Source organism: Chiloscyllium plagiosum, unplaced genomic scaffold, assembly GCF_037043375.1.
Source record: "Chiloscyllium plagiosum isolate Xiang-an unplaced genomic scaffold, Cpla_swu_hap1 HiC_scaffold_34, whole genome shotgun sequence".
In the NCBI taxonomy this organism is placed as follows: domain Eukaryota; kingdom Metazoa; phylum Chordata; class Chondrichthyes; order Orectolobiformes; family Hemiscylliidae; genus Chiloscyllium; species Chiloscyllium plagiosum.
Window position 1 is genome coordinate 38,136,883 of NW_028270172.1, and position 25,401 is coordinate 38,162,283.

At 50.5% G+C, this 25,401-nt stretch overlaps 1 protein-coding gene across 3 annotated transcripts in view; it reads right to left on the reverse strand.

The window, feature by feature from the left end:
- Positions 1-25,401, reverse strand: part of cdkal1 (CDK5 regulatory subunit associated protein 1-like 1) — a 616,294-nt gene that overhangs the window by 333,837 nt on the left and 257,056 nt on the right. For all 3 annotated transcript variants that reach the window (XM_087978607.1, XM_087978608.1, XM_087978609.1), the window contains exon 9: positions 10,481-10,647. In XM_087978607.1, coding sequence (XP_087834733.1) covers positions 10,481-10,647 — 167 coding nt within the window. The remainder of the gene's footprint in view (positions 1-10,480; positions 10,648-25,401) is intronic.

Below are 25,401 nucleotides of genomic sequence, written 5' to 3' on the forward strand. Positions count from 1 at the left end.
TGTACAGGGAGGTGGTCACTCCTCAGACACAGGGTAAGGACAGCTGGGTTACAGTCAAGGGGAGGAAAGGGAACCAACAGATAGGACAGGGATCCCTTGTGGCCGTTCCCCTCAGCAATAAGTATATCATTTTGGATACTGCTGGTGGGAATAGCCTACCGGGGGAGCCATAGTTGTCAGGTCTCTGGCACTGAGCCTGGCACTGTGACTTAGAAGGAAAGGGGGGAGAATATAAAAGCGCTAGTGGTAGGGGACTCAATAGTTAGACGGATTGACAGGAGATTTTGTGGTCAGGAACAGGACTCGCGGAAAATATGTTGCCTCCCTGGTGCGGGATGTCACCGACCGGGTTTGTAGGATTCTGAAGGGGGAGGATGAGCAACCAGAAATCGTGGCATATATTGGCACCAATGATATTGCCAGGAAAGGGATTGAGGGTCTGAAAAGTGTCTACAGAAAGCTAGGTTGGAAGCTGAAGAGCAGGACGAGTAGAGTAGTGATCTTGGGTTTGCTTCCTGTACCACGAGATAGTGAGGTGAGGAACAGTCAGCGAATGCAACTTAACACATGGCTGCGAGGCTGGTGCAGGAGGGAGGGCTTCAGTAACCTAGACCATTGGGGTGCTTTCTGGGGAAGGTGGGACCTGTACATGAAGGACAGGTTGCACCTGAACTGGAGGGACACAAAATGTACTGGGTGGGAGATTTGCTCGTGTGGTTTGGGAGGCTTAAACTAGTTTGGCGAGAGGGTGGCAATCAGAGCTACATATCTGAGAGGGGGGCAGTTGTAGATGGGGCAGTGTCAGGATGTAGTGAATTTATTGGGAAGGTTTCTCATGTGATAAATCAAAGGGGTCGGTTAAAGTGTGTCTGCTTTACCACAAGGAGTGTCAGAAATAGGAGTGATGAACTTGGAGCATAGATCAGTACTTGGGGCTACAATGTTGTGGCCATAATGGAGACATGGATTTCACAGGGGCAGGACTGATTGCCAGATGTTTCAGGGTTTAGAACATTTAAAAAGAACAGGAAGGGTGGAAAAAGAGGAGGGGATGTAGCATTGCTAATCGGAGAGTGCATCACAGCTACAGAAATGAAGGTTGTTGAGGAAGGTTTGTCGACTGAGTCAGTATGGGTGGAAGTTAGGAACAGCAAGGGAGCAGCCACCTCACTGGCAGTTTTCTGCAGACCTGCGAATAGTACTAGAGAGACTGAAGAACTCATAGGCAGGCAGATTTTGGAAAAATGCAGATGTAGCAGAGTTGTTGTTATGGGTGATTTCAACTTTCCCACTATCAAATGGAACTTCCTCAGTGCAGATGGTTTGGATGGAGCCGTTTTTGTCAGTTGTGTTCAGGAGGGTTTCCTTACTCAGTATGTAGACAGGCCGACAATTGGAGAGGCCATTTTGGATTTGGTGCTCACCAATGCGCCAGGACAGGTGTCAGATCTCATGGTGGGAGAACACTTTGGTGACAGTGACCACAACTGCCTCACATTTACCGTACAAAGCCTTGGAGAGGGAAAAGAGCAGTTACCAAGGGAAGATATTTAATTGGGGAAAAGGAAATTATGACACTATCAGACAGGAGTTGCAAAGTAGAGATTGGGAGCAATTGTTCCACAGAAAAGGCACAGCAGACATGTGCAGACTGTTTAAGGAGCAGTTGTTGCAAGTGATGCACAAATTTGTTCCTCTGAGACAGGTAAGAAGGGGTAAGTTAAGGTGCGTTGGATGACGAGAACAGAGGAGCTTCTCATCAAAAGGAAGAAGGCAGCTTACGTAAGGTGGAGGAAGCAAGAGTCTAGCACAGCTTTAGAGGATTACAGGCTTGCTAGAAAGGAGCTCAGAAATGGACTGAGGAGAGTCAGGAGGGGGCATGAAAAAGGCTTGGCAGGAAGGATTAGGGAGAACCCTAAGGCATTTTACTCATACGTGAGGAATAAGAGAATGATCAGGGAGAAGGTAGGGCCGATCAGGGATAACATAGGCAACTTGCACGTGGAATCTGAACAGATTGGGGAAGCCCTAAATGAGTTTTTTTGCTTTGCTTTTCACTACCAGACCTTATTGTAAATGAGAACTTTGAGGAGCTGGGATACAGGCTTGACCAGGTCAAGATTGATTAAGTTTATGTGCTGGAAATTTTGGCAAACATTAAGATTGATAAGTCCCCAGGGCCAGACTAGATTTTTCCTAGGTTGCTCTGGGAAGTGAGAAAGGAGGTTGCTAAGCCGCTGGCAAAGATCTTTGCTCCCTCACTCTCCACAGGAGTTGTACCGGAGGATTGGAGGGAGGCGAATGTTGTTCCTCTTTCAAAGAAAGGTAATAGGGAAATCCCTGGCAATTACAGACCAGTCAGTCTTACGTCTGTAGTCAGCAGGTTTTGGAAAGAATTCTGAGGGATAGGATTTATGACTATTTGGAAAAGCATAGCGTGATTAAAAGCAGTCAGCATGGCTTTGTGATGGGCAGGTACTGCCTCACAAATCTTATTGAGTTCTTTAAGCTGGTGACAAGACAGATCGGTGAAGGTCAAGCAGTGGATGTGGTGTATTCGGACTTCAGCAAGGCATTTGATAATGTTCCCCATGGTAGGCTCATTCATAAAATCAGGAAATATGGAACACAGGGAGACTTGGCTGTCTGGATTCAGAATTGGTTGGCTGACAGAAGACAGAGAGTGGTTGTAGCTGGAAAGTATTCTGCCTGGAGGTCAGTGTTGAGTGGGGTGCCGCAGGGCTCTGTTCTTAGGCCTCTGCTCTTTGTAGTTTTTATAAATGACTTGGATGAGGAGGTTGAGGGGCGGGTTGGTAAATTTGCAGATGACAGAAAGGTTGGAGGTGCCATTCATAGCATTGAGGGCTACTGCAGGCTGCAGCGCGACCTAGACAGGATGCAGAGCTGGGCTGAGAAATGGCAGATGGAGGTCAACCTGGATAAATGCAAAGTGATGAATTTTGGAAGGTCGAACTCGAATGCTGAAAGCAGGATTAAAGACAGGATTGTTGGCAGCGTGGAGGAACAGAGGGATCTTGGCAATCAAGTATATAGATCCCTCAAACTTGCCACCCAAGTGGATAGGGTTGTTAACAAAACATATGGTATTTTGGTTTTCGTTAACAGGGGGGTCAAGTTTAAGAGCCACGAAGTTTGGCTACAGCTCTACAAGTCCCTGGTGAGACCACACTTGGAATATTGTGTCCAGTTCTGCTCGCCCTACTATCGGAAAGACAGAGGCTTTGGAGAGAGTGCAAAGAAGGTTTACCAGGATGCTGCCTGGACTGGAGGGCTTATCTTATGAAAAGAGGTTGACTAAGTTCGGACTTTTCTCTCTGGAGAGAAGAAGGAAGAGAAGTGACCTGTTCGAGGTATACAAGGTAATGAGAGGCATGAATAGAGTCAATAGTCAGAGACCATTCCTCAGTGCAGAATTGACTGGCACAAGGGGTCAGAGTTTTAAGATATTGGGAGAAAGGTATAGAGGGGACGTCAGAGGTAGGTTCTTTACGCAGAGAGTTGTGAATGCATGGAATGCATTGCCAGTGGTGGTGGTGGTGGAAGCAGAGTCATTAGGTTCATTTAAGTGACTGCTGGACATGCACATGGACAGCAGTGAATTGAGGGGTGCGTAGGTTATTTTATTTTACAATTAGGATTAATCTTTGGCACAACATCATGGACCGAAGGGCCTGCTCTGTGCTGTACTTTTCTATGTTCTAATTCTGGTTTCGCTCCTATAGGGAGGATGTTGTGAAACTTGAAAGGCTTCAGAAAAGATTTAGAAGGATGTTGCCAGAGTTGGAGGGTTTGAGCCGTAGGGAGAGGCTGAATATGCTCGAACTATAGGGAGAGGCTGAATATGCTCAGGCTATTTTCCTTGGAGTGTCGGACACTGAGGGGTGGCCTTACAGAGATTTATAAAATCATGAAGGGCATTGATAGGGTAAATAGGGAAGGTCTTTTCTCTGAGGTGGGGGAGTACAAAACTAGAAGGTGAGAGGCAAGATTTAAAAGGAATCTAAGGGGCAGCCTTTTCACGCAGAGAGTGGTGCTGCCAGAGGAAATGGTGGAGGTTGGTACAATTACCACATTTTCAAGGACATTGAATAGCAAATGTTTTAAGGGATATGGGCCAAATGCTGGCAAATGGGACTAGATTTGTTTAGGATATCTGGTCGGCGTGGACAAGTTGAACCAAAGGGTCTGTTTCTGTGCTGTATATATCTATGGCTCTATAACAGTCCAGTGACAAATACCATTAGATAATTGCCTCCCCTGCAAAGTGTTTTAATATGAAAGTGTTTCAATTTCTCACCAGCCCCTGAGCAAACCAGCTGCTCCAGAAATTCTCATTAGAAGTATTAGATTATTCTGTATTGATGGCCCATAATTCTGGCTTTTCCCCAATAAGTCCTTGCTAATTTTAAAGGTCTCTATCAAGTCTTCTTTCATCCAAAGAAAAGACATCCAACCAGTTCAATGTTGCCTGATAATTGCTAAAAATTGGCATTTTTTTTAAAATCCTTTTTACAACTTCTCCAGTGAAGGCTAAAACTTGGAAGACTATTGCAGACTTGATATATCACAATAAGGCTTTAAAGCAGTTCTCTGCTTGCAAGGAAAATGTGTTAGATGTAGCTCACACTGTAATTTCTCAATAAAATTGTTTTGCTAGTTTTATTTTAGAATGGTACATTAAGCTAATAATGTACCATAATCCCAGTCATAGAGATCTAGAGTACAGTTAAAGGCCCTTCAGTCCATTGAATCTTCACCAGTCAAAAACAACTACCTAACTATTCTAATTACTTTTTCCATCACTTGGCCGATGGTTTTGTATACCATGGCATTGCAAGTATAAATCTAAATAGTATTTAAATGTAAGGAGAATTCTGCCTCTACCACCCTTACAGGTACTGACTTCCAGATTCCCATCTCCCTCTAGGTGAAAAAAAATCCTCAACTTCCCCTCTAAGTCTCCTGCTCCTTACCTTAAATCTATGCCTCTGATCACTGATCCCTCCACCAAGGGGATATATTTCTTGCTGTCTACCCTCTTCATTCACCTCATAAGTTTTTCCATTTCAATCGTGCCCCCTCCCTCAGTCTTTTCTGTTCCAAGGAAAACAACCTGCCCAATTGCTCTTCACAACTAAAGCTCTCCAGCTCAGGCAACATTCTGGTAGATCTCCAATGCAATCAAATTGCTCCTAATAACGTGGATGCCAGAACAGCACACAATACTCTGGCTGTGTTCTAACCATCTTTTTATATATTGCCAGCATATATTGCCTGCTCTTAAACTCTGTGCCTCAGATCACCAAGGAAAGTATCCCATATGCCTACAGATGTTGTGGAGGGGGGTCACTGGACCCGAAACATTAACTCTGATTTCTCTCCACAGATGCTGCTAGGCCTGCTGAGTTTTTCAAGCAATTTCTGTTTTTGTCCTGATTTCCAGCATCCGTAGTTCTTTGTTTTTTTTGCCACTTGAACTATTTTATCGACCTGTCCTATTCCCTGAAGGGGCCGGTGGACAAACAGGATCCTCATGTTTCTCATGTATTCCTTTGCCTGATCTGTGCTGCACAAGTACATTACCTTGCAAATATCTGGATTGAATTCCATTTGCTATAGATTAGCTCAACTATAACCTCCTGTAATCTAAGGCTATTCTCCTCACTGTTTACCACCGTACCAATTTTCGCATAATCCATGAATTTACTGATTAACCCTCCTTCATCAAGAGTAAATTATTTATATATACCAGAAGTTGCAGGGCCTGAACTCCAATCCCTGCAGAACCCACTGGACACAGGCTTCCAGTTATAAAAAGGCACACTCAACCATCACCCTCTGCTTCCTGTCACTCAGCCAATTTTGTATCCAACTTGCCATATTGCCTTGGACCTCATGGGCTCTTACCTTTGCTATCAGTCTCCCAAGGAAGACTTTATCAAAAGTTTTCCAAGTAGACTATATCAAATGTATTGTCCTCACCTACACATTTGATTAACTATTTGAAAAATTCAAATTGCTAAGACATGACCCCTGCATTCTTTTCAGACTACAGGTTAGAGTTTACAGGTTAATGATTTAATGGCCGAGTTCTCTTTATTACAAAGTTACATTTCAATGAACCCTCCTTCCATATCTTAAAAGGAAGTCAATACTATCACAACACAACTCAGGCTGCATTAACTTCTACTCTATAACCCATGACCATGAAAAAATTTAATTGGGAATCTTTAACACAGTATCTACACCCCAAGCTGGATTTCATAGGCCCAAAGTCAACAGGAATGAGATAATTTGCTCCATTCCTACCTCAACACATGCAAATTACGATATATAGATGTGGCCTAGAAACCCGATTGGTGGAACAGAAGGAAATCAATGATAGCGTCAACCTCCATCAAGCCACAAGACGGGTTACAGTGTATTCTTAAGCAGTGGCGGAGATATAATTGATTACCTTTTTGAAAGAGAGGCAGTTCAGTATAATTGAAACTTTCAACTCTTCTCAAGTCTACAAACCGTAAAAGGTTCTAGGTTTCAGTCCGACCAGAAGGATAAAACACAATCCAACTGTTGATCTTCTGCACCCATTAAGTTCCCTTCCACATATCCTGGTGCAGCACTGACAGAAATAAACTCGTCAGACGGATTTTGCTGTGAAGCTATTTTGTACAGCTGAATATTATCAGCTCAAAGAGCAGAATGGATATATGGTTCAAACTAAACTTCCGATATGAATTTTATCAAAGGTTGTTCTGTATGTGAAGAATGGAAAACACAGCAGCAGTGGGATGCCCTGTGATCAATATCATCGTTATGACTGCAGTGACAACTTTATACCAGAGTAAAAGATGGCAAAATGAACAGGGTTTCAGTGTCCCTGTCAAGTAGAACTCAAATGTTGAAATTTCTATTCTAAGAGTCAGATATTTGTGACTGGAACATACTTACATTTATTGGTTACAAATTTCACTGTACTAAGTGTTAACAATGATTTATTTGAAAGGGCAAGGTGATGGTGGAAAGAATAAAAAAACTATTTTTACAATTAGTTAAATTAGTTGATGGTTTATGGAAGCTGGAGCGACATAAACTGATAAGGTCTTTTTGGTAATCTGTGTCAATCATTCTTTGCATTTTAGGAAATATCCTACGTGGAGAGTAGAAAAGTATTAAGTGCACAGTACGTTTCAGTTGCACATTCAGAATAAATATGCCTCTGCTTTTATGATAGCTACATATAAAGGTCAAATTTGTGTTTTCATTAATTTTCCCATATCTCCATTCACCTCAATTATCTAATGGAGGATTAACCCATTAATAGGTAACAGTACCAATGGCAGTCCTTTCCGAACCTCTACCCAACAAAATTCAAGGAAGCAATAATTCCAATTGGGAACCACACATTGGCATCCCACAGATTAAGGAATCCATTGGTTCCCGCATTCCCTCCTCGTGTATATTATTCAGTCTTAGGCAACCAAACCAAAACAGAACATGAAAAAGTTAAATTGTCAATATAAACTGCAAGTATACATTTAAGGAATGCAAGCTGTAGCAACTGACTCATGGCTGGACTTTCTAACAAAACTCTCAGATAGAATGCCACATTTTTCAAAGGAGCAGCATTGCTGATTCTATCCATTACAGTGGAACCTAACAAAGGTACTTAATGTCATTGTCCCTTGAACGATTATCAAATTAAGCCAAATTTCCTCACAAAATGAAAACATTTATCTGAAATCATTGTTTACTCAGAGTCTAAGAATTAGTTCAAAATAAAATTAGTTGCTTGCTTTGAAAAGTGCGATAAATGCTTTGGGAACTGGCAGGGGAGGCAAATTAGATAAGACAGTTTTATGTTGTAAAACATTGTACATACAGAATAGGTCAGGTCCAATTCAATGTTCTATGCTAAAAATGAGAGGTATTTTGAGATATTTCAAAATTTCAACATGAAAGTCAGATTATGACAGGTATATTTTTCTCTGGCTTCAAAAGTGAATCTAAAAAGTGTATAGTGATTTAAGCTCATGCTAGTTTTTAAAAAAAAACTGTTAGAAAAACATAAACCGTTTCTTACATTAGCAACTGAAGATGAATATGCTAGCAATTTTGCTTTCCACGAGAAGAAGAGAAATGCACAAACAACAGTACTGAATATTACATATAGTATTGAAAAATATTCAGCTGCATTTTTATTCTTAAATGCTCCTTGAACGCTGTAACCATTGTTGGGATGGGCTCAATTTAATCAAATTGAAAACAGAGTTCATGGCCTCTGTTAATAGGATTGTTAGCACAGGTTAAAATCTGCTTCCTGCACAACAGCAACATGAAAGAAAGATGACAAGTCTGTGAAAACAAAAGGACTTAGTCACTAAACTCAGGAAAGGCCAACCCTGAAATGGCTCATTTATACAGATTCGGAGATGCCGGTGTTGGACTGGGGTGTACAAAGTTAAAAATCACACAACACCAGGTTATAGTCCAACAGGTCTAATTGGAAGCGCACTAGCTTTCGGAGCGACGCTCCTTCATCAGGTGATTGTGGAGGGCTCGATCGTAACACAGAATTTATAGCAAAAATTTGCAGTGTGATGTAACTGAAATTATACATTGAAGAATTGATTGTCTGTTAAGCCTTTCATCTGTTAAAATACAGTGATAGTTTCACTTCTTTCATGTGTAAATCACAAAACCCTTTTTTTAAAGTTGCATTCTCGGGTTAGCTGTTAACAATGGTGATAGCTAGATAATGTGTTGAAGGTGTTACCCCCTGTGTTCTCTGTCTATGACCTGATGTTTAGATTGATTCCAATCTAAAAAGTGAAATAACAGAGTTTTACATAAATTCATGCAGTTTTTGAGCTCAGAGTTCGACATGAATCTATGTGGTTTTTGAGCAAAGTGCAATGTAACTTTATACCAAAAAAATTCACCACACACAATATATATGTGTGCATGTGGGTCTTTGTCTGTCTCTGTGTGTGTCTGTCTGGGGTGGAGGTTGTGAGTGTGAGAAAGTGTGTGTGTGTGTCTGTGTGTAGTGAGTGGAGAGTGTCTTAAGTCTGTGAGGGGGTGTATGTGTGGGAGTCTGTGTGTCTATAAGGGTGTGTGTGAGTGTCTGTGTGTATCTGTGTCCGTGTGCGTGTGAGTGTAGTGCAATGGTGATCACCTGTAATGTGACATGAACCCAAGGTCCCGGTTGAGGCCCTCCCTATGGGTACCGAACTTAGCTATCAGCCTCTGCTCACCCACTTTCCTCTGCTGCCTGTCCCGAAGTCCACCTTGGAGGATGGTCACCCGAAGGTCCGAGGCTGAACACACACACACACACACACACACACACACACACACACACACACACACACACACACACACACACACACACACACACAGACTCCCACACATACACCCCCTCACCGACTTAAGACACTCTGCACTCACTACACACAGACACACACACACTTTCTCACACTCACAACCCCCACCCCAGACAGACACACACAGAGACAGACAAAGACCCACATGCACACATATATATTGTGTGTGGTGAATTTTTTTGGTATAAAGTTACATTGCACTTTGCTCAAAAACCACATAGATTCATGTCGAACTCTGAGCTCAAAAACTGCATGTATTTATGTAATTTCACTTTTTAGATTGGAATCAATCTAAACATCAGGTCATAGACAGAGAACACAGGGGACTAACACCTTCAACACATTATCTAGCTATCACCATTGTTAACAGCTAACCCGAGAATGCAACTTTAAAAAAAGGGTTTTGTGATTTACACATGAAAGAAGTGAAACTATCACTGTATTTTAACAGATGAAAGGCTTAACAGACAATCAATTCTTCAATGTATAATTTCAGTTACATCACACTGCAAATTTTTGCTATAAATTCTGTGTTACGATCGAGCCCTCCACAATCACCTGATGAAGGAGTGTCGCTCCGAAAGCTAGTGTGCTTCCAATTAAACCTGTTGGACTATAACCTGGTGTTGTGTGATTTTTAACATTTATATAGAGGACATGCTAGAAAAGTCGATCAGAAAGAAACTCAACTAGGAATTGGGTGCAACCTAAGGGGGAGACAATGGTAATACAGTTACAAAAAGTAATCAAGAAACTTTCTGCTAGAGACTTACCACAAATAAAACAACAGAGGTTGTTTTTCATTTAAAAATGAGAACAATTTAGTCTGCAGACCACTGACTCCAGGCTATTCGTTTATCAGCCTGTTGCTCCTTTTTATAGCTTATGGATTTATTTTGCACTCATGCTGCACATGACAATATGCACCATCATGGGAAAACTACATTACTCAACTTCAACTTGAGATTCTGCAAAGCTGAGTGTTGTGCTGCATTAGAATAAAACAAAGACTTACAGTTTTTGCAGGTCAAGTTAAAGGGTATTCTAAGGCTACTAACAACAACTTTCCTTACCTCCAGATGTTCTAAAATATATGGAGGATTGGTCATACCAAGCCTCAGCATTGCTCCCTCAGGAATTACTTCCACCAGTTTCCAAAGCAGTGTTGGAAGGTCTGTCCCAATGTCTCTTCCATATGCCCCTGTGTCTTCACTAGTCAGCCATATTTCACAGACACCTTCTGAGGGGACAGAAGGAAAAAACTTGTAAAATCTTAAACATTCTGCTTTCTATATTCATCAACAAAAGTGTAATCATTTTAGTATTTAGTATTTATTTAGTATTGTTGATATCTATCACCTCGGTGCACTTGATGTGGATGCCAGAGTTGGACTGGTGTGGACAAGGTCAAAAATAAAATGACTCCAGGTTATAGTCCAATAGGTTTATTTGAAATTGCAAGCTTCCAGAGCTCCACTTCTTCCTCAGGCATGGTATGACAGGGATGTCTAAGACACAGTATTTATAAGCAACAAGTTAACAACTTTAAATCTAGCTGCCCTTGTTGAATCTTTTAATGAGTTTGGAGATAGAATGCTGATTAAAATGCAAAACCTAGATTCCTTTCAAGTCTTTGCCCTGAGATAATTAAAGGTTTTATCAACATGCAAGAAGTGATATCTCAGGTTAGACAATGCACTGTACGAGTGCAACACAATTCAAATCTATGTTTTAAGCAGAGGTCTGGTTTCAATTATTTTGACAGGAACGAATCGTGAATGAAATAATTCCCCCCAGCGTGTGTGCGTGCGAGCATCTGTGTGTACACGCGCGAGAGCGTGTGTGTGCGCGCACATGTGTATTTGAGAGAGTGTGCCTGTGTATGGGAGAGGGTCTGTAGAATTGTGCGCACGAGAGTCTGTGTGAGAGAGTCAGTGTCTGGGAGTATATAGTCTGGCAGGTTACCCGTAGTGTGACATGAACCCCACGCTTGAGACCGTCCTCATGGGTAGGGAATTTAGCTATCAGCCACTGCTCAGTGATTTTGCATTGTCACTTGTTGTGTGGTGTCCATTCATCCGTTATCGTAGTGTCTGCAAGGTCTCACAAAGGTACCATGCTTCAGGGCAACCTTGCCTGCATCGTATAAGACAGGCAACACTGACTGAGTCACCAGTACTGCTGTGTACGTAGTGGGTGGTGTACCCATATGTGACGGTAGTATCCATGTAGATCTTCTGCAGAGGTTGCCAGGTCAGGTCTGTGTGGCGTTATGGTCGATTGTCCTGAAGGTTTGGCAGTTTGCTGCACACACACACACTCTCAAAAATACGCCCACACAAATTCTCTTGCAAACGCACACACATACCTCCACTCGTGCAAATGGGCACACATGCACCCTTCTCTTGCAAATGCGCGCACACACACATTCCCTCTCTCAAATGCGCACACACCCAAACTTTCAAAAAGACAAACACACACCCTCTCTCAAATCCACACAAAAATCCCCCTCTTTCAAATCCATACACACACCCCTCTCAATTCCACACCCAAACACCTGCACCCTCCCTCTCTCACACACAGTCCCTCCTCCCTTTCATGCATACAAACACAAACACAATCCCCTCCCTATCTGTCGCTCATATACACACACACAGACAATCCCCTCCCTATTTCTGTCTCACACACAATCCCCTCCCTATCTCTCTGCCACACACACAATCCTCTCTCTGTCTCTCAGTCACACACAGACATACACAAATGCCCTCTCTATCTCTGTTTCACAAGCATACACAAACCCCTCTCTGTCTCTGTCATGCACACACACATTCCCCTCTCAATCTCTCTGTCAAACACACAAAAGCACAATCCCTCTCTATCTCTGTCACACACACAATCCCCTCTCTCTACCTGTGTGTCTCTCACACACAATCCCCTCTCTGTCTCACACACACAATGCCCTATCTTTCTGTCACACACACACAATCCCCTCTATCTCTCCGTCACACACACAAACACACGATCCCCTCTCCATCTGTCTCTCACACACACACAATCCCCCCGCTCTCACACACATTGCCCTCTCTGTCTCTCAAACACACACACACACTCCCCACTCTATCTCTCCACCCCACGTACACACATTCCCCTATCTCTGTCTCACACACGCATGCACTATCCCCTCTTCATCTCTCTGTCACATACACAAACACAATCCCCTCTTCATCTGCCACAAGCACACATTGCCCTCCCTGTCTCACACACACAATCCCCTCGCCATCTGTCACACATGCACAATCCCCTCTCCATCTCTGTCACGCACACTCAATCCCCTCTCAATCTGTGTCTCACACATATAGCGCTCTCTCTCATGCACACACACACACAATCCCCTCTGTATTCTGTCTCACACGCACAATCCCCTCTCTATCTCACACACACATACACACACTCATAATGCCTTGTCACACACATACACAATCTCTTCTCTGTCACAGACACACCGACTCTCTCAATCCCTTCTGTCTCTCACATATACACACACAAGCACAATCCCCCCTCCATCTCTGTCACACACACACAATCCCCGCTCCATGCCTCTGTCTCACACACAATCACCTCCTCATGCCTCTGTCACACACACAGACAATCCCCTCCTCATGCCTGTCACACATACACAATCCCCTCTCCATGCATGTCACACACACACAATCCCCTATCTGTCTCACACACACACAATCCCCTCTCTACAGCTGTCTCTCACACACACAAAATCCCCATTCCATCTCACCCACACACACATATGCATAATCCCCTGTCTAGTTCTCTCCCAAACCCCTCTCTATCTCTCTCTCCCACTCAGACACAATCCCCCCCTCACAAACACAACCCCCCCTCTCTCTCTCCCACACAATCCACGGCCATCTCTCACACACACACCATCCCTCTCTCACACACACACCATCCCTCTCTCTCACACACATCATCTCTCTCTCACACACACACACAAACACAACCACCCCCTCTCACACACACACACAACCACCCTCCTCTCTCTCTCACACACACACACCCACCCCACCTCTCTCACACACACACACACCCACCCCACCTCTCACACACACACACACACCCACCCCACCTCTCACACACACACACACACACCCACCCCACCTCTCACACACACACACCCACCCCACCTCTCACACACACACCCACCCCACCTCTCACACACACACACACCCACCCCACCTCTCACACACACACACACCCACCCCACCTCTCACACACACACACACACACCCCACCTCTCACACACACACACACACCCCACCTCTCACACACACACACCCACCCCACCTCTCACACACACACACCCACCCCACCTCTCACACACACACACACCCACCCCACCTCTCACACACACACACCCACCCCACCTCTCACACACACACACACACACCCACCTCTCTCACACACACACACACACCCACCTCTCTCACACACACACCCCACCTCTCTCACACACACACCCACCCCACCTCTCTCACACACACACCCACCCCACCTCTCTCACACACACACCCACCCCACCTCTCTCACACACACACACACACCATCCCCACCTCTCACACACACACACACACACACACCATCCCCACCTCTCACACACACACACACCATCCCCACCTCTCACACACACACACCATCCCCACCTCTCACACACACATACACACCCTCTCTCTCACACACACACACCATCCCCTCTCACACACACACCACACCCTCTCACACACACACCACACCCTCTCACACACACACCACACCCTCTCACACACACACACCACACCCTCTCACACACACACACCACCCCCTCTCACACACACACACCACCCCCTCTCACACACACACACCACCCCCTCTCACACACACACACCACCCCCTCTCACACACACACACCACCCCCCGCTCACACACACACACAACCACCCCCCCTCACACACACACACAACCACCCCCCCCTCACACACACACACACAACCACCCCACCCTCACACACACACACACACAACCACCCCCCCCTCACACACACACACACAACCACCCCCCCCTCACACACACAACCACCCCCCCCCTCACACACACAACCACCCCTTCTCACACACACAACCACCCCTTCTCACACACACACAACCACCCCTTCTCACACACACACAACCACCCCTTCTCACACACACACAACCACCCCTTCTCACACACACACAACCACCCCTTCTCACACACACACAACCACCCCTTCTCACACACACACACAACCACCCCCCTCACACACACACACAACCACCCCCCTCACACACACACACAACCACCCCCCTCACACACACACACAACCACCCCCCTCACACACACACACAACCACCCCCCTCACACACACACACAACCACCCCCCTCACACACACACACAACCACCCCCCTCACACACACACACACAACCACCCCTCCTCACACACACACACAACCACCCCCCCTCACACACACACACATACACACCCTCTCTCTCACACACACATACACACCCTCTCTCTCACACACACATACACACCCTCTCTCTCACACACACATACACACCCTCTCTCTCACACACACACACCATCCCCTCTCACACACACACCACACCCTCTCACACACACCACACCCTCTCACACACACACCACCCCCTCTCACACACACACACCACCCCCTCTCACACACACACACCACCCCCTCTCACACACACACACCACCCCCTCTCACACACACACACCACCCCCTCTCACACACACACACCACCCCCTCTCACACACACACAACCACCCCCTCTCACACACACACACACCACCCCCCCCTCACACACACACACAACCACCCCCCCTCACACACAGACACAACCACCCCCCCTCACACACACACACAACCACCCCCCCCTCACACACACAACCACCCCCCCCCTCACACACACAACCACCCCTTCTCACACACACAACCACCCCTTCTCACACACACAACCACCCCTTCTCACACACACACAACCACCCCTTCTCACACACACACACAACCACCCCCCTCACACACACACACAACCACCCCTCCTCACACACACACACAACCACCCCCCCCTCACACACACACACAACCACCCCCCCCCTCACACACACACACAACCACCCCCCCCCTCACACACACACACAACCACCCCCCCCCTCACACACACACACAACTACCCCCCCCACACACACACACACAACCACCCCCCCCCACACACACACACAACCACCCCCCCCACACACACACACAACCACCCCCCCCACACACACAACCACCCCCCCCACACACACAACCACCCCTTCTCACACACACAACCACCCCTTCTCACACACACACAGACACCCACCCCCTCACACACACAACCACCCCCCCCTCACACACACAACCACCCCTTCTCACACACACAACCACCCCTTCTCACACACAACCACCCCTTCTCTCACACACACACAACCACCCACCCCACACACACAGACACCCACCCCCTCTCACACACACACAGACACCCACACCTTCTCACACACACACACCACCCCTTCTCACACACACACACCACCCCCTCTCACACACACACACCACCCCCTCTCACACACACACACCACCCCCTCTCACACACACACACCACCCCCTCTCACACACACACACCACCCCCTCTCACACACACACACCACCCCCTCTCACACACACACACAACCACCCCCCCCTCACACACACACACAACCACCCCCCCCCTCACACACACACACAACCACCCCCCCCCTCACACACACACACAACTACCCCCCCCCACACACACACACACAACCACCCCCCCTTACACACACACACAACCACCCCCCCCTCACACACACAACCACCCCTTCTCACACACACACAACCACCCCCCCCTCACACACACACAACCACCCCCCCCTCACACACACAACCACCCCCCCCTCACACACACAACCACCCCTTCTCACACACACACACAACCACCCCTTCTCACACACACACACACAACCACCCCTTCTCACACACACACAACCACCCCCCCCCTCACACACACACAACCACCCCCCCCTCACACACACAACCACCCCCCCCTCACACACACAACCACCCCTTCTCACACACACACACAACCACCCCTTCTCACACACACACAGACACCCACCCCCTCTCACACACACACAGACACCCACCCCCTCTCACACACACACAGACACCCACCCCCTCACACACACACACAGACACCCACCCCCTCACACACACAACCACCCCCACCTCACACACACAACCACCCCTTCTCACACACACAACCACCCCTTCTCTCACACACAACCACCCCTTCTCTCACACACACACAACCACCCCCCCACACACACACAGACACCCACCCCCTCTCACACACACACAGACACCCACCCCCTCTCACACACACACAGACACCCACCCCCTCACACACACACACAGACACCCACCCCCTCACACACACACACAGACAACCACCCCCTCACACACACAACCACCCCTTCTCACACACACAATCACCCCTTCTCACACACACAACCACCCCTTCTCACACACACACAACCACCCCTTCTCACACACACACACAACCACCCCTTCTCACACACACACAGACACCCACCCCCTCTCACACACACACAGACACCCACCCCCTCTCACACACACACAGACACCCACCCCCTCTCACACACACACAGACACCCACCCCCTCACACACACACACAGACAACCACCCCCTCACACACACACACAGACAACCACCCCCTCACACACACACACAGACAACCACCCCCTCACACACACAACCACCCCTTCTCACACACACAACCACCCCTTCTCTCACACACACACAACCACCCCCCTCACACACACACAGACACCCACCCCCTCTCACACACACACAGACACCCACCCCCTCACACACACACACAGACACCCACCCCCTCACACACACACACAGACACCCACCCCCTCACACACACACACAGACAACCACCCCCTCACACACACAACCACCCCTTCTCACACACACAACCACCCCTTCTCACACACACAACCACCCCTTCTCACACACACACAACCACCCCTTCTCACACACACACAACCACCCCTTCTCACACACACACACAACCACCCCCCTCACACACACACACAACCACCCCCCCCTCACACACACACACAACCACCCCCCCCCACACACACACACAACCACCCCCCCCCACACACACACACAACCACCCCCCCCACACACACACACAACCACCCCCCCCCACACACACAACCACCCCCCCCCACACACACAACCACCCCCCCCCACACACACAACCACCCCCCCCCACACACACAACCACCCCTTCTCACACACACAACCACCCCTTCTCACACACACAACCACCCCTTCTCACACACACAACCACCCCTTCTCACACACACAACCACCCCTTCTCACACACACAACCACCCCTTCTCACACACACAACCACCCCTTCTCACACACACAACCACCCCTTCTCACACACACAACCACCCCTTCTCACACACACAACCACCCCTTCTCACACACACAACCACCCCTTCTCACACACACAACCACCCCTTCTCACACACACAACCACCCCTTCTCACACACACAACCACCCCTTCTCACACACACACACAACCACCCCTTCTCACACACACACAGACACCCACCCCCTCTCACACACACACAGACACCCACCCCTCTCACACACACACAGACACCCACCCCCTCTCACACACACACAGACACCCACCCCCTCACACACACACACAGACAACCACCCCCTCACACACACACACAGACAACCACCCCCTCACACACACACACAGACAACCACCCCCTCACACACACAACCACCCCTTCTCACACACACAACCACCCCTTCTCTCACACACACACAACCACCCCCCTCACACACACACAGACACCCACCCCCTCTCACACACACACAGACACCCACCCCCTCACACACACACACAGACACCCACCCCCTCACACACACACACAGACAACCACCCCCTCACACACACAACCACCCCTTCTCACACACACAACCACCCCTTCTCACACACACAACCACCCCTTCTCACACACACAACCACCCCTTCTCACACACACACAACCACCCCTTCTCACACACACACACAACCACCCCTTCTCACACACACACACAACCACCCCCCTCACACACACACACAACCACCCCCCCCTCACACACACACACAACCACCCCCCCCACACACACACACAACCACCCCCCCCACACACACACACAACCACCCCCCCCACACACACACACAACCACCCCCCCCCACACACACAACCACCCCCCCCCACACACACAACCACCCCCCCCACACACACAACCACCCCTTCTCACACACACACCCACCCCTTCTCACACACACAACCACCCCTTCTCACACACACAACCACCCCTTCTCACACACACAACCACCCCTTCTCACACACACAACCACCCCTTCTCACACACACAACCACCCCTTCTCACACACACAACCACCCCTTCTCACACACACAACCACCCCTTCTCACACACACAACCACCCCTTCTCACACACACAACCACCCCTTCTCACACACACAACCACCCCTTCTCACACACACAACCACCCCTTCTCACACACACAACCACCCCTTCTCACACACACACACAACCACCCCCCCCTCACACACACAACCACCCATTCTCACACACACACACAACCACCCCTTCTCACACACACACACCACCACCCCCTCTCACACACACACAGACACCCACCCCCTCTCACACACACACAGACACCCACCCCCTCTCACACACACACAGACACCCACCCCCTCACACACACACACAGACACCCACCCCCTCACACACACACACAGACACCCACCCCCTCTCACACACACACACCACCCCCTCTCACACACACACACAACCACCCCCCCCCACACACACACACAACCACCCCCCCTCACACACACACACCACCACCCCCCCCTCACACACACACACAACCACCCCCCCCTCACACACACACACAACCACCCCCCCCTCACACACACAACCACCCCTTCTCACACACACAACCACCCCTTCTCACACACACAACCACCCCTTCTCACACACACACAACCACCCCCCCCTCACACACACAACCACCCCTTCTCACACACACACAGACACCCACCCCCTCTCACACACACACAGACACCCACCCCTCTCACACACACACAGACACCCCCTCTCACACATACAACCACCCCCTCTCACACATACAACCACCCCTCTCACACATACAACCACCCCCTCTCACACATACAACCACCCCTCTCACACATACAACCACCCCCTCTCACACACACAACCACCCCTTCTCACACACACACACAACCACCCCTTCTCACACACACACACACCACCACCCCCTCTCACACACACACAACCACCCCCCCCCACACACACAACCACCCCCCCCACACACACAACCACCCCTTCCCACACACACAACCACCCCTTCTCACACACACAACCACCCCTTCTCACACACACAACCACCCCTTCTCACACACACAACCACCCTTCTCACACACACACACAACCACCCCCCCTCACACACACAACCACCCCTTCTCACACACACACACAACCACCCCCTCTCACACACACACAGACACCCACCCCCTCTCACACACACACAGACACCCACCCCCTCTCACACACACACACCACCCCCTCTCACACATACACCCACCCCTTCTCACACACACAACCACCCCTTCTCACACACACAACCACCCCTTCTCACACACACAACCACCCCTTCTCACACACACAACCACCCCTTCTGACACACACACACAACCACCCCCCCCCTCACACACACAACCACCCCTTCTCACACACACACAGACACCCACCCCTTCTCACACACACACAGACACCCACCCCCTCACACACACACACAGACACCCACCCCCTCACACACACACACAGACACCCACCCCCTCTCACACACACACACCACCCCCTCTCACACACACACACAACCACCCCCCCCCACACACACACAACCACCCCCCCTCACACACACACACAACCACCCCGCCTCACACACACACACAACCACCCCCCCCTCACACACACACACAACCACCCCCCCCTCACACACACACACAACCACCCCCCCCTCACACACACAACCACCCCCCCCTCACACACACAACCACCCCTTCTCACACACACAACCACCCCTTCTCACACACACAACCACCCCTTCTCACACACACAACCACCCCTTCTCACACACACAACCACCCCTTCTCACACACACACAACCACCCCCCCCTCACACACACAACCACCCCTTCTCACACACACACACAACCACCCCCTCTCACACACACACAGACACCCACCCCCTCTCACACACACACACAGACACCCCCTCTCACACACACACAGACACCCCCTCTCACACACACACAGACACCCCCTCTCACACACACACAGACACCCCCTCTCACACATACAACCACCCCCTCTCACACATACAACCACCCCCTCTCACACATACAACCACCCCCTCTCACACATACAACCACCCCCTCTCACACATACAACCACCCCCTCTCACACATACAACCACCCCCTCTCACACATACAACCACCCCCTCTCACACATACAACCACCCCTCTCACACATACAACCACCCCCTCTCACACATACAACCACCCCCTCTCTCACACACAACCACCCCCTCTCTCACACACAACCACCCCCTCTCTCACACACAACCACCCCCTCTCTCACACACAACCACCCCCTCTCTCACACACACCACCCCCTCTCACACACACAACCACCCCCTCTCACACACACAACCACCCCCTCTCACACACACAACCACCCCCTCTCACACATACAACCACCCCTTCTCACACACACAACCACCACCCCCTCACACACACAACCACCCCTACTCACACACACAACCACCCCTTCTCACACACACAACCACCCCTTCTCACACACACACACAACCACCCCCCCCTCACACACACAACCACCCCCCCTCACACACACAACCACCCCCTCTCACACACACACACAACCACCCCCCCCTCACACACACAACCACCCGCCCCTCACACACACAACCACCCCCTCTCACACACACAACCACCCCTTCTCTCTCACACACACAACCACCCCCCCCTCACACACACAACCACCCCTTCTCACACACACACACAACCACCCCCTCTCACACACACACAGACACCCACCCCCTCTCACACACACACAGACACCCACCCCCTCTCACACACACACAGACACCCACCCCCTCTCACACACACACAGACACCCACCCCCTCTCACACACACACAGACACCCACCCCCTCTCACACACACACAGACACCCACCCCCCTCACACACACAACCACCCCCTCTCATACACACACAGACACCCACCCCCTCTCACACACACACACCACCCCCGCTCACACATACAACCACCCCCGCTCACACATACAACCACCCCCGCTCACACATACAACCACCCCTTCTCTCTCACACACACAACCACCCCTTCTCTCTCACACACACAACCACCCCTTCTCTCTCACACACACAACCACCCCTTCTCTCTCACACACACAACCACCCCCTCTCTCTCACACACACAACCATCCCCTCTCTCTCACACACACAACCACCCCCTCTCACACACACACACAACCACCCCCCCTCACACACACACAGCCACCCCCCCTCACACACACAACCATCCCCCCTCACACACACAACCATCCCCCCTCACACACACAACCATTCCCCCTCACACACACACACACAACCATCCCCTCACACACACACACACAACCATCCCCTCACACACACACAACCATTCCCCCTCACACACACAACCATTCCCCCTCACACACACACAACCATCCCCTCACACACACACACACAACCATCCCCTCACACACACACAACCACCCCCCCTCACACACACACAACCACCCCCCCTCACACACACACAACCACCCCCCCTCACACACACACAACCACCCCCCCTCACACACACACAACCACCCCCCCTCACACACACACAACCACCCCCCCTCACACACACACAACCACCCCCCCTCACACACACACAACCATCCCCCCTCACACACACACACATACCCCCTCACACACACACACATCCCCCCTCACACACACACACATCCCCCCTCACACACACACACAACCACCCCCCCTCACACACACACACAACCACCCCCCCTCACACACACACACAACCACCCCTCCTCACACACACACACAACCACCCCCCCCTCACACACACACAACCACCCCCCCCCACACACACAACCACCCCTTCTCACACACACAACCACCCCTTCTCACACACACAACCACCCCTTCTCACACACACAACCACCCCCCCTCACACACACACACAACCACCCCCCCCCACACACACACACAACCACCCCCCCCTCACACACACAACCACCCGCCCCTCACACACACAACCACCCCCTCTCACACACACAACCACACCCCCTCACACACACAACCACCCCCCTCACACACACAACCACCCCCCCTCACACACACAACCACCCCTTCTCTCTCACACACACAACCACACCCCCTCACACACACAACCACCCCCCTCACACACACAACCACCCCCCCTCACACACACACACAACCACCCCCCTCACACACACAACCACCCCTCCTCACACACACAACCACCCCCTCTCACACACACAACCACCCCCTCTCACACACACAACCACCCCCTCTCACACACACAACCACCCCCTCTCACACACACAACCACCCCCTCTCACACACACAACCACCCCCTCTCACACACACAACCACCCCCTCTCACACACACAACCACCCCCTCTCACACACACAACCACCCCCTCTCACACACACAACCACCCCCTCTCACACAACCACCCCCTCTCACACACACAACCATCCCTTCTCTCTCACACACACACAACCACACCCCCTCACACACACAACCACCCCCCTCACACACACACACAACCACCCCCTCTCACACACACACACAAACACCCCCTCTCACACACACAACCACCCCCTCTCACACACACACAGACACCCACCCCCTCTCACACACACACACCCACCCCCTCTCACACACACACACCCACCCCCTCTCACACACAGACACCCACCCCCTCTCACACACACACAGACACCCACCCCCTCTCACACACACACAGACACCCACCCCCTCTCACACACACACAACCACCCCTTCTCACACACACAACCACCCCTTCTCACACACACAACCACCCCTTCTCACACACACAACCACCCCCCCCTCACACACACACACAACCACCCCCCCCTCACACACACACACAACCACCCCCCCCTCACACACACACACAACCACCCCCCCCTCACACACACACACAACCACCCCCCCCTCACACACACACACACCACCCCCCCCCTCACACACACACACAACAACCCCTTCTCACACACACAACCACCCCTTCTCACACACACAACCACCCCTTCTCACACACACAACCACCCCTTCTCACACACACAACCACCCCCCCCTCACACACACACACAACCACCCCCCCCCTCACACACACACACAACCACCTTCCCCTCACACACACAACCACCCCCTCTCACACACACAACCACCCCCCCCTCACACACACACACAACCACCCCCCCCTCACACACACAACCACACCCCCTCACACACACACACACAACCACCCCCCCCTCACACACACACACAACCACCCCCCCTCACACACACAACCACCCCTTCTCACACACACAACTACCCCTTCTCACACACACAACCACCCCTTCTCACATACACACACACAACCACCCCCTCTCACACACACACACAACCACCCCCCCTCACACACACACACAACCACCCCCCCTCACACACACAACCACCCCCCCTCACACACACAACCACCCCCTCTCACACACACAACCACCCCCTCTCACACACACAACCACCCCCTCTCACACACACAACCAACCCCTCTCACACACACAACCAACCCCTCTCACACACACAACCAACCCCTCTCACACACACAACCACCCCCTCTCACACACACAACCACCCCTTCTCTCTCACACACACACAACCACCCCCCTCACACACACACACAACCACCCCCCCTCACACACACACACAACCACCCCCCCTCACACACACACACAACCACCCCCCCTCACACACACACACAACCACCCCCCCTCACACACACACACAACCACCCCTCCTCACACACACACACACCCACCCCTCCTCACACACACACACAACCACCCCCCCTCACACACACACACAACCACCCCCCCCTCACACACACACACAACCACCCCCCCCTCACACACACACACAACCACCCCCCCCCTCACATACACAACCACCCCTTCTCACACACACAACCACCCCTTCTCACACACACAACCACCCCCCCTCACACACACACACAACCACCCCCCCCCACACACACACACAACCACCCCCCCCTCACACACACAACCACCCGCCCCTCACACACACAACCACCCCCTCTCACACACACAACCACCCCTTCTCTCTCACACACACAACCACACCCCCTCACACACACAACCACCCCCCTCACACACACAACCACCCCCCTCACACACACAACCACCCCCCCTCACACACACACACAACCACCCCCCCTCACTCACACACAGACACCCACCCCCTCTCACACATACAACCACCCCCTCTCACACATACAACCACCCCCTCTCACACATACAAC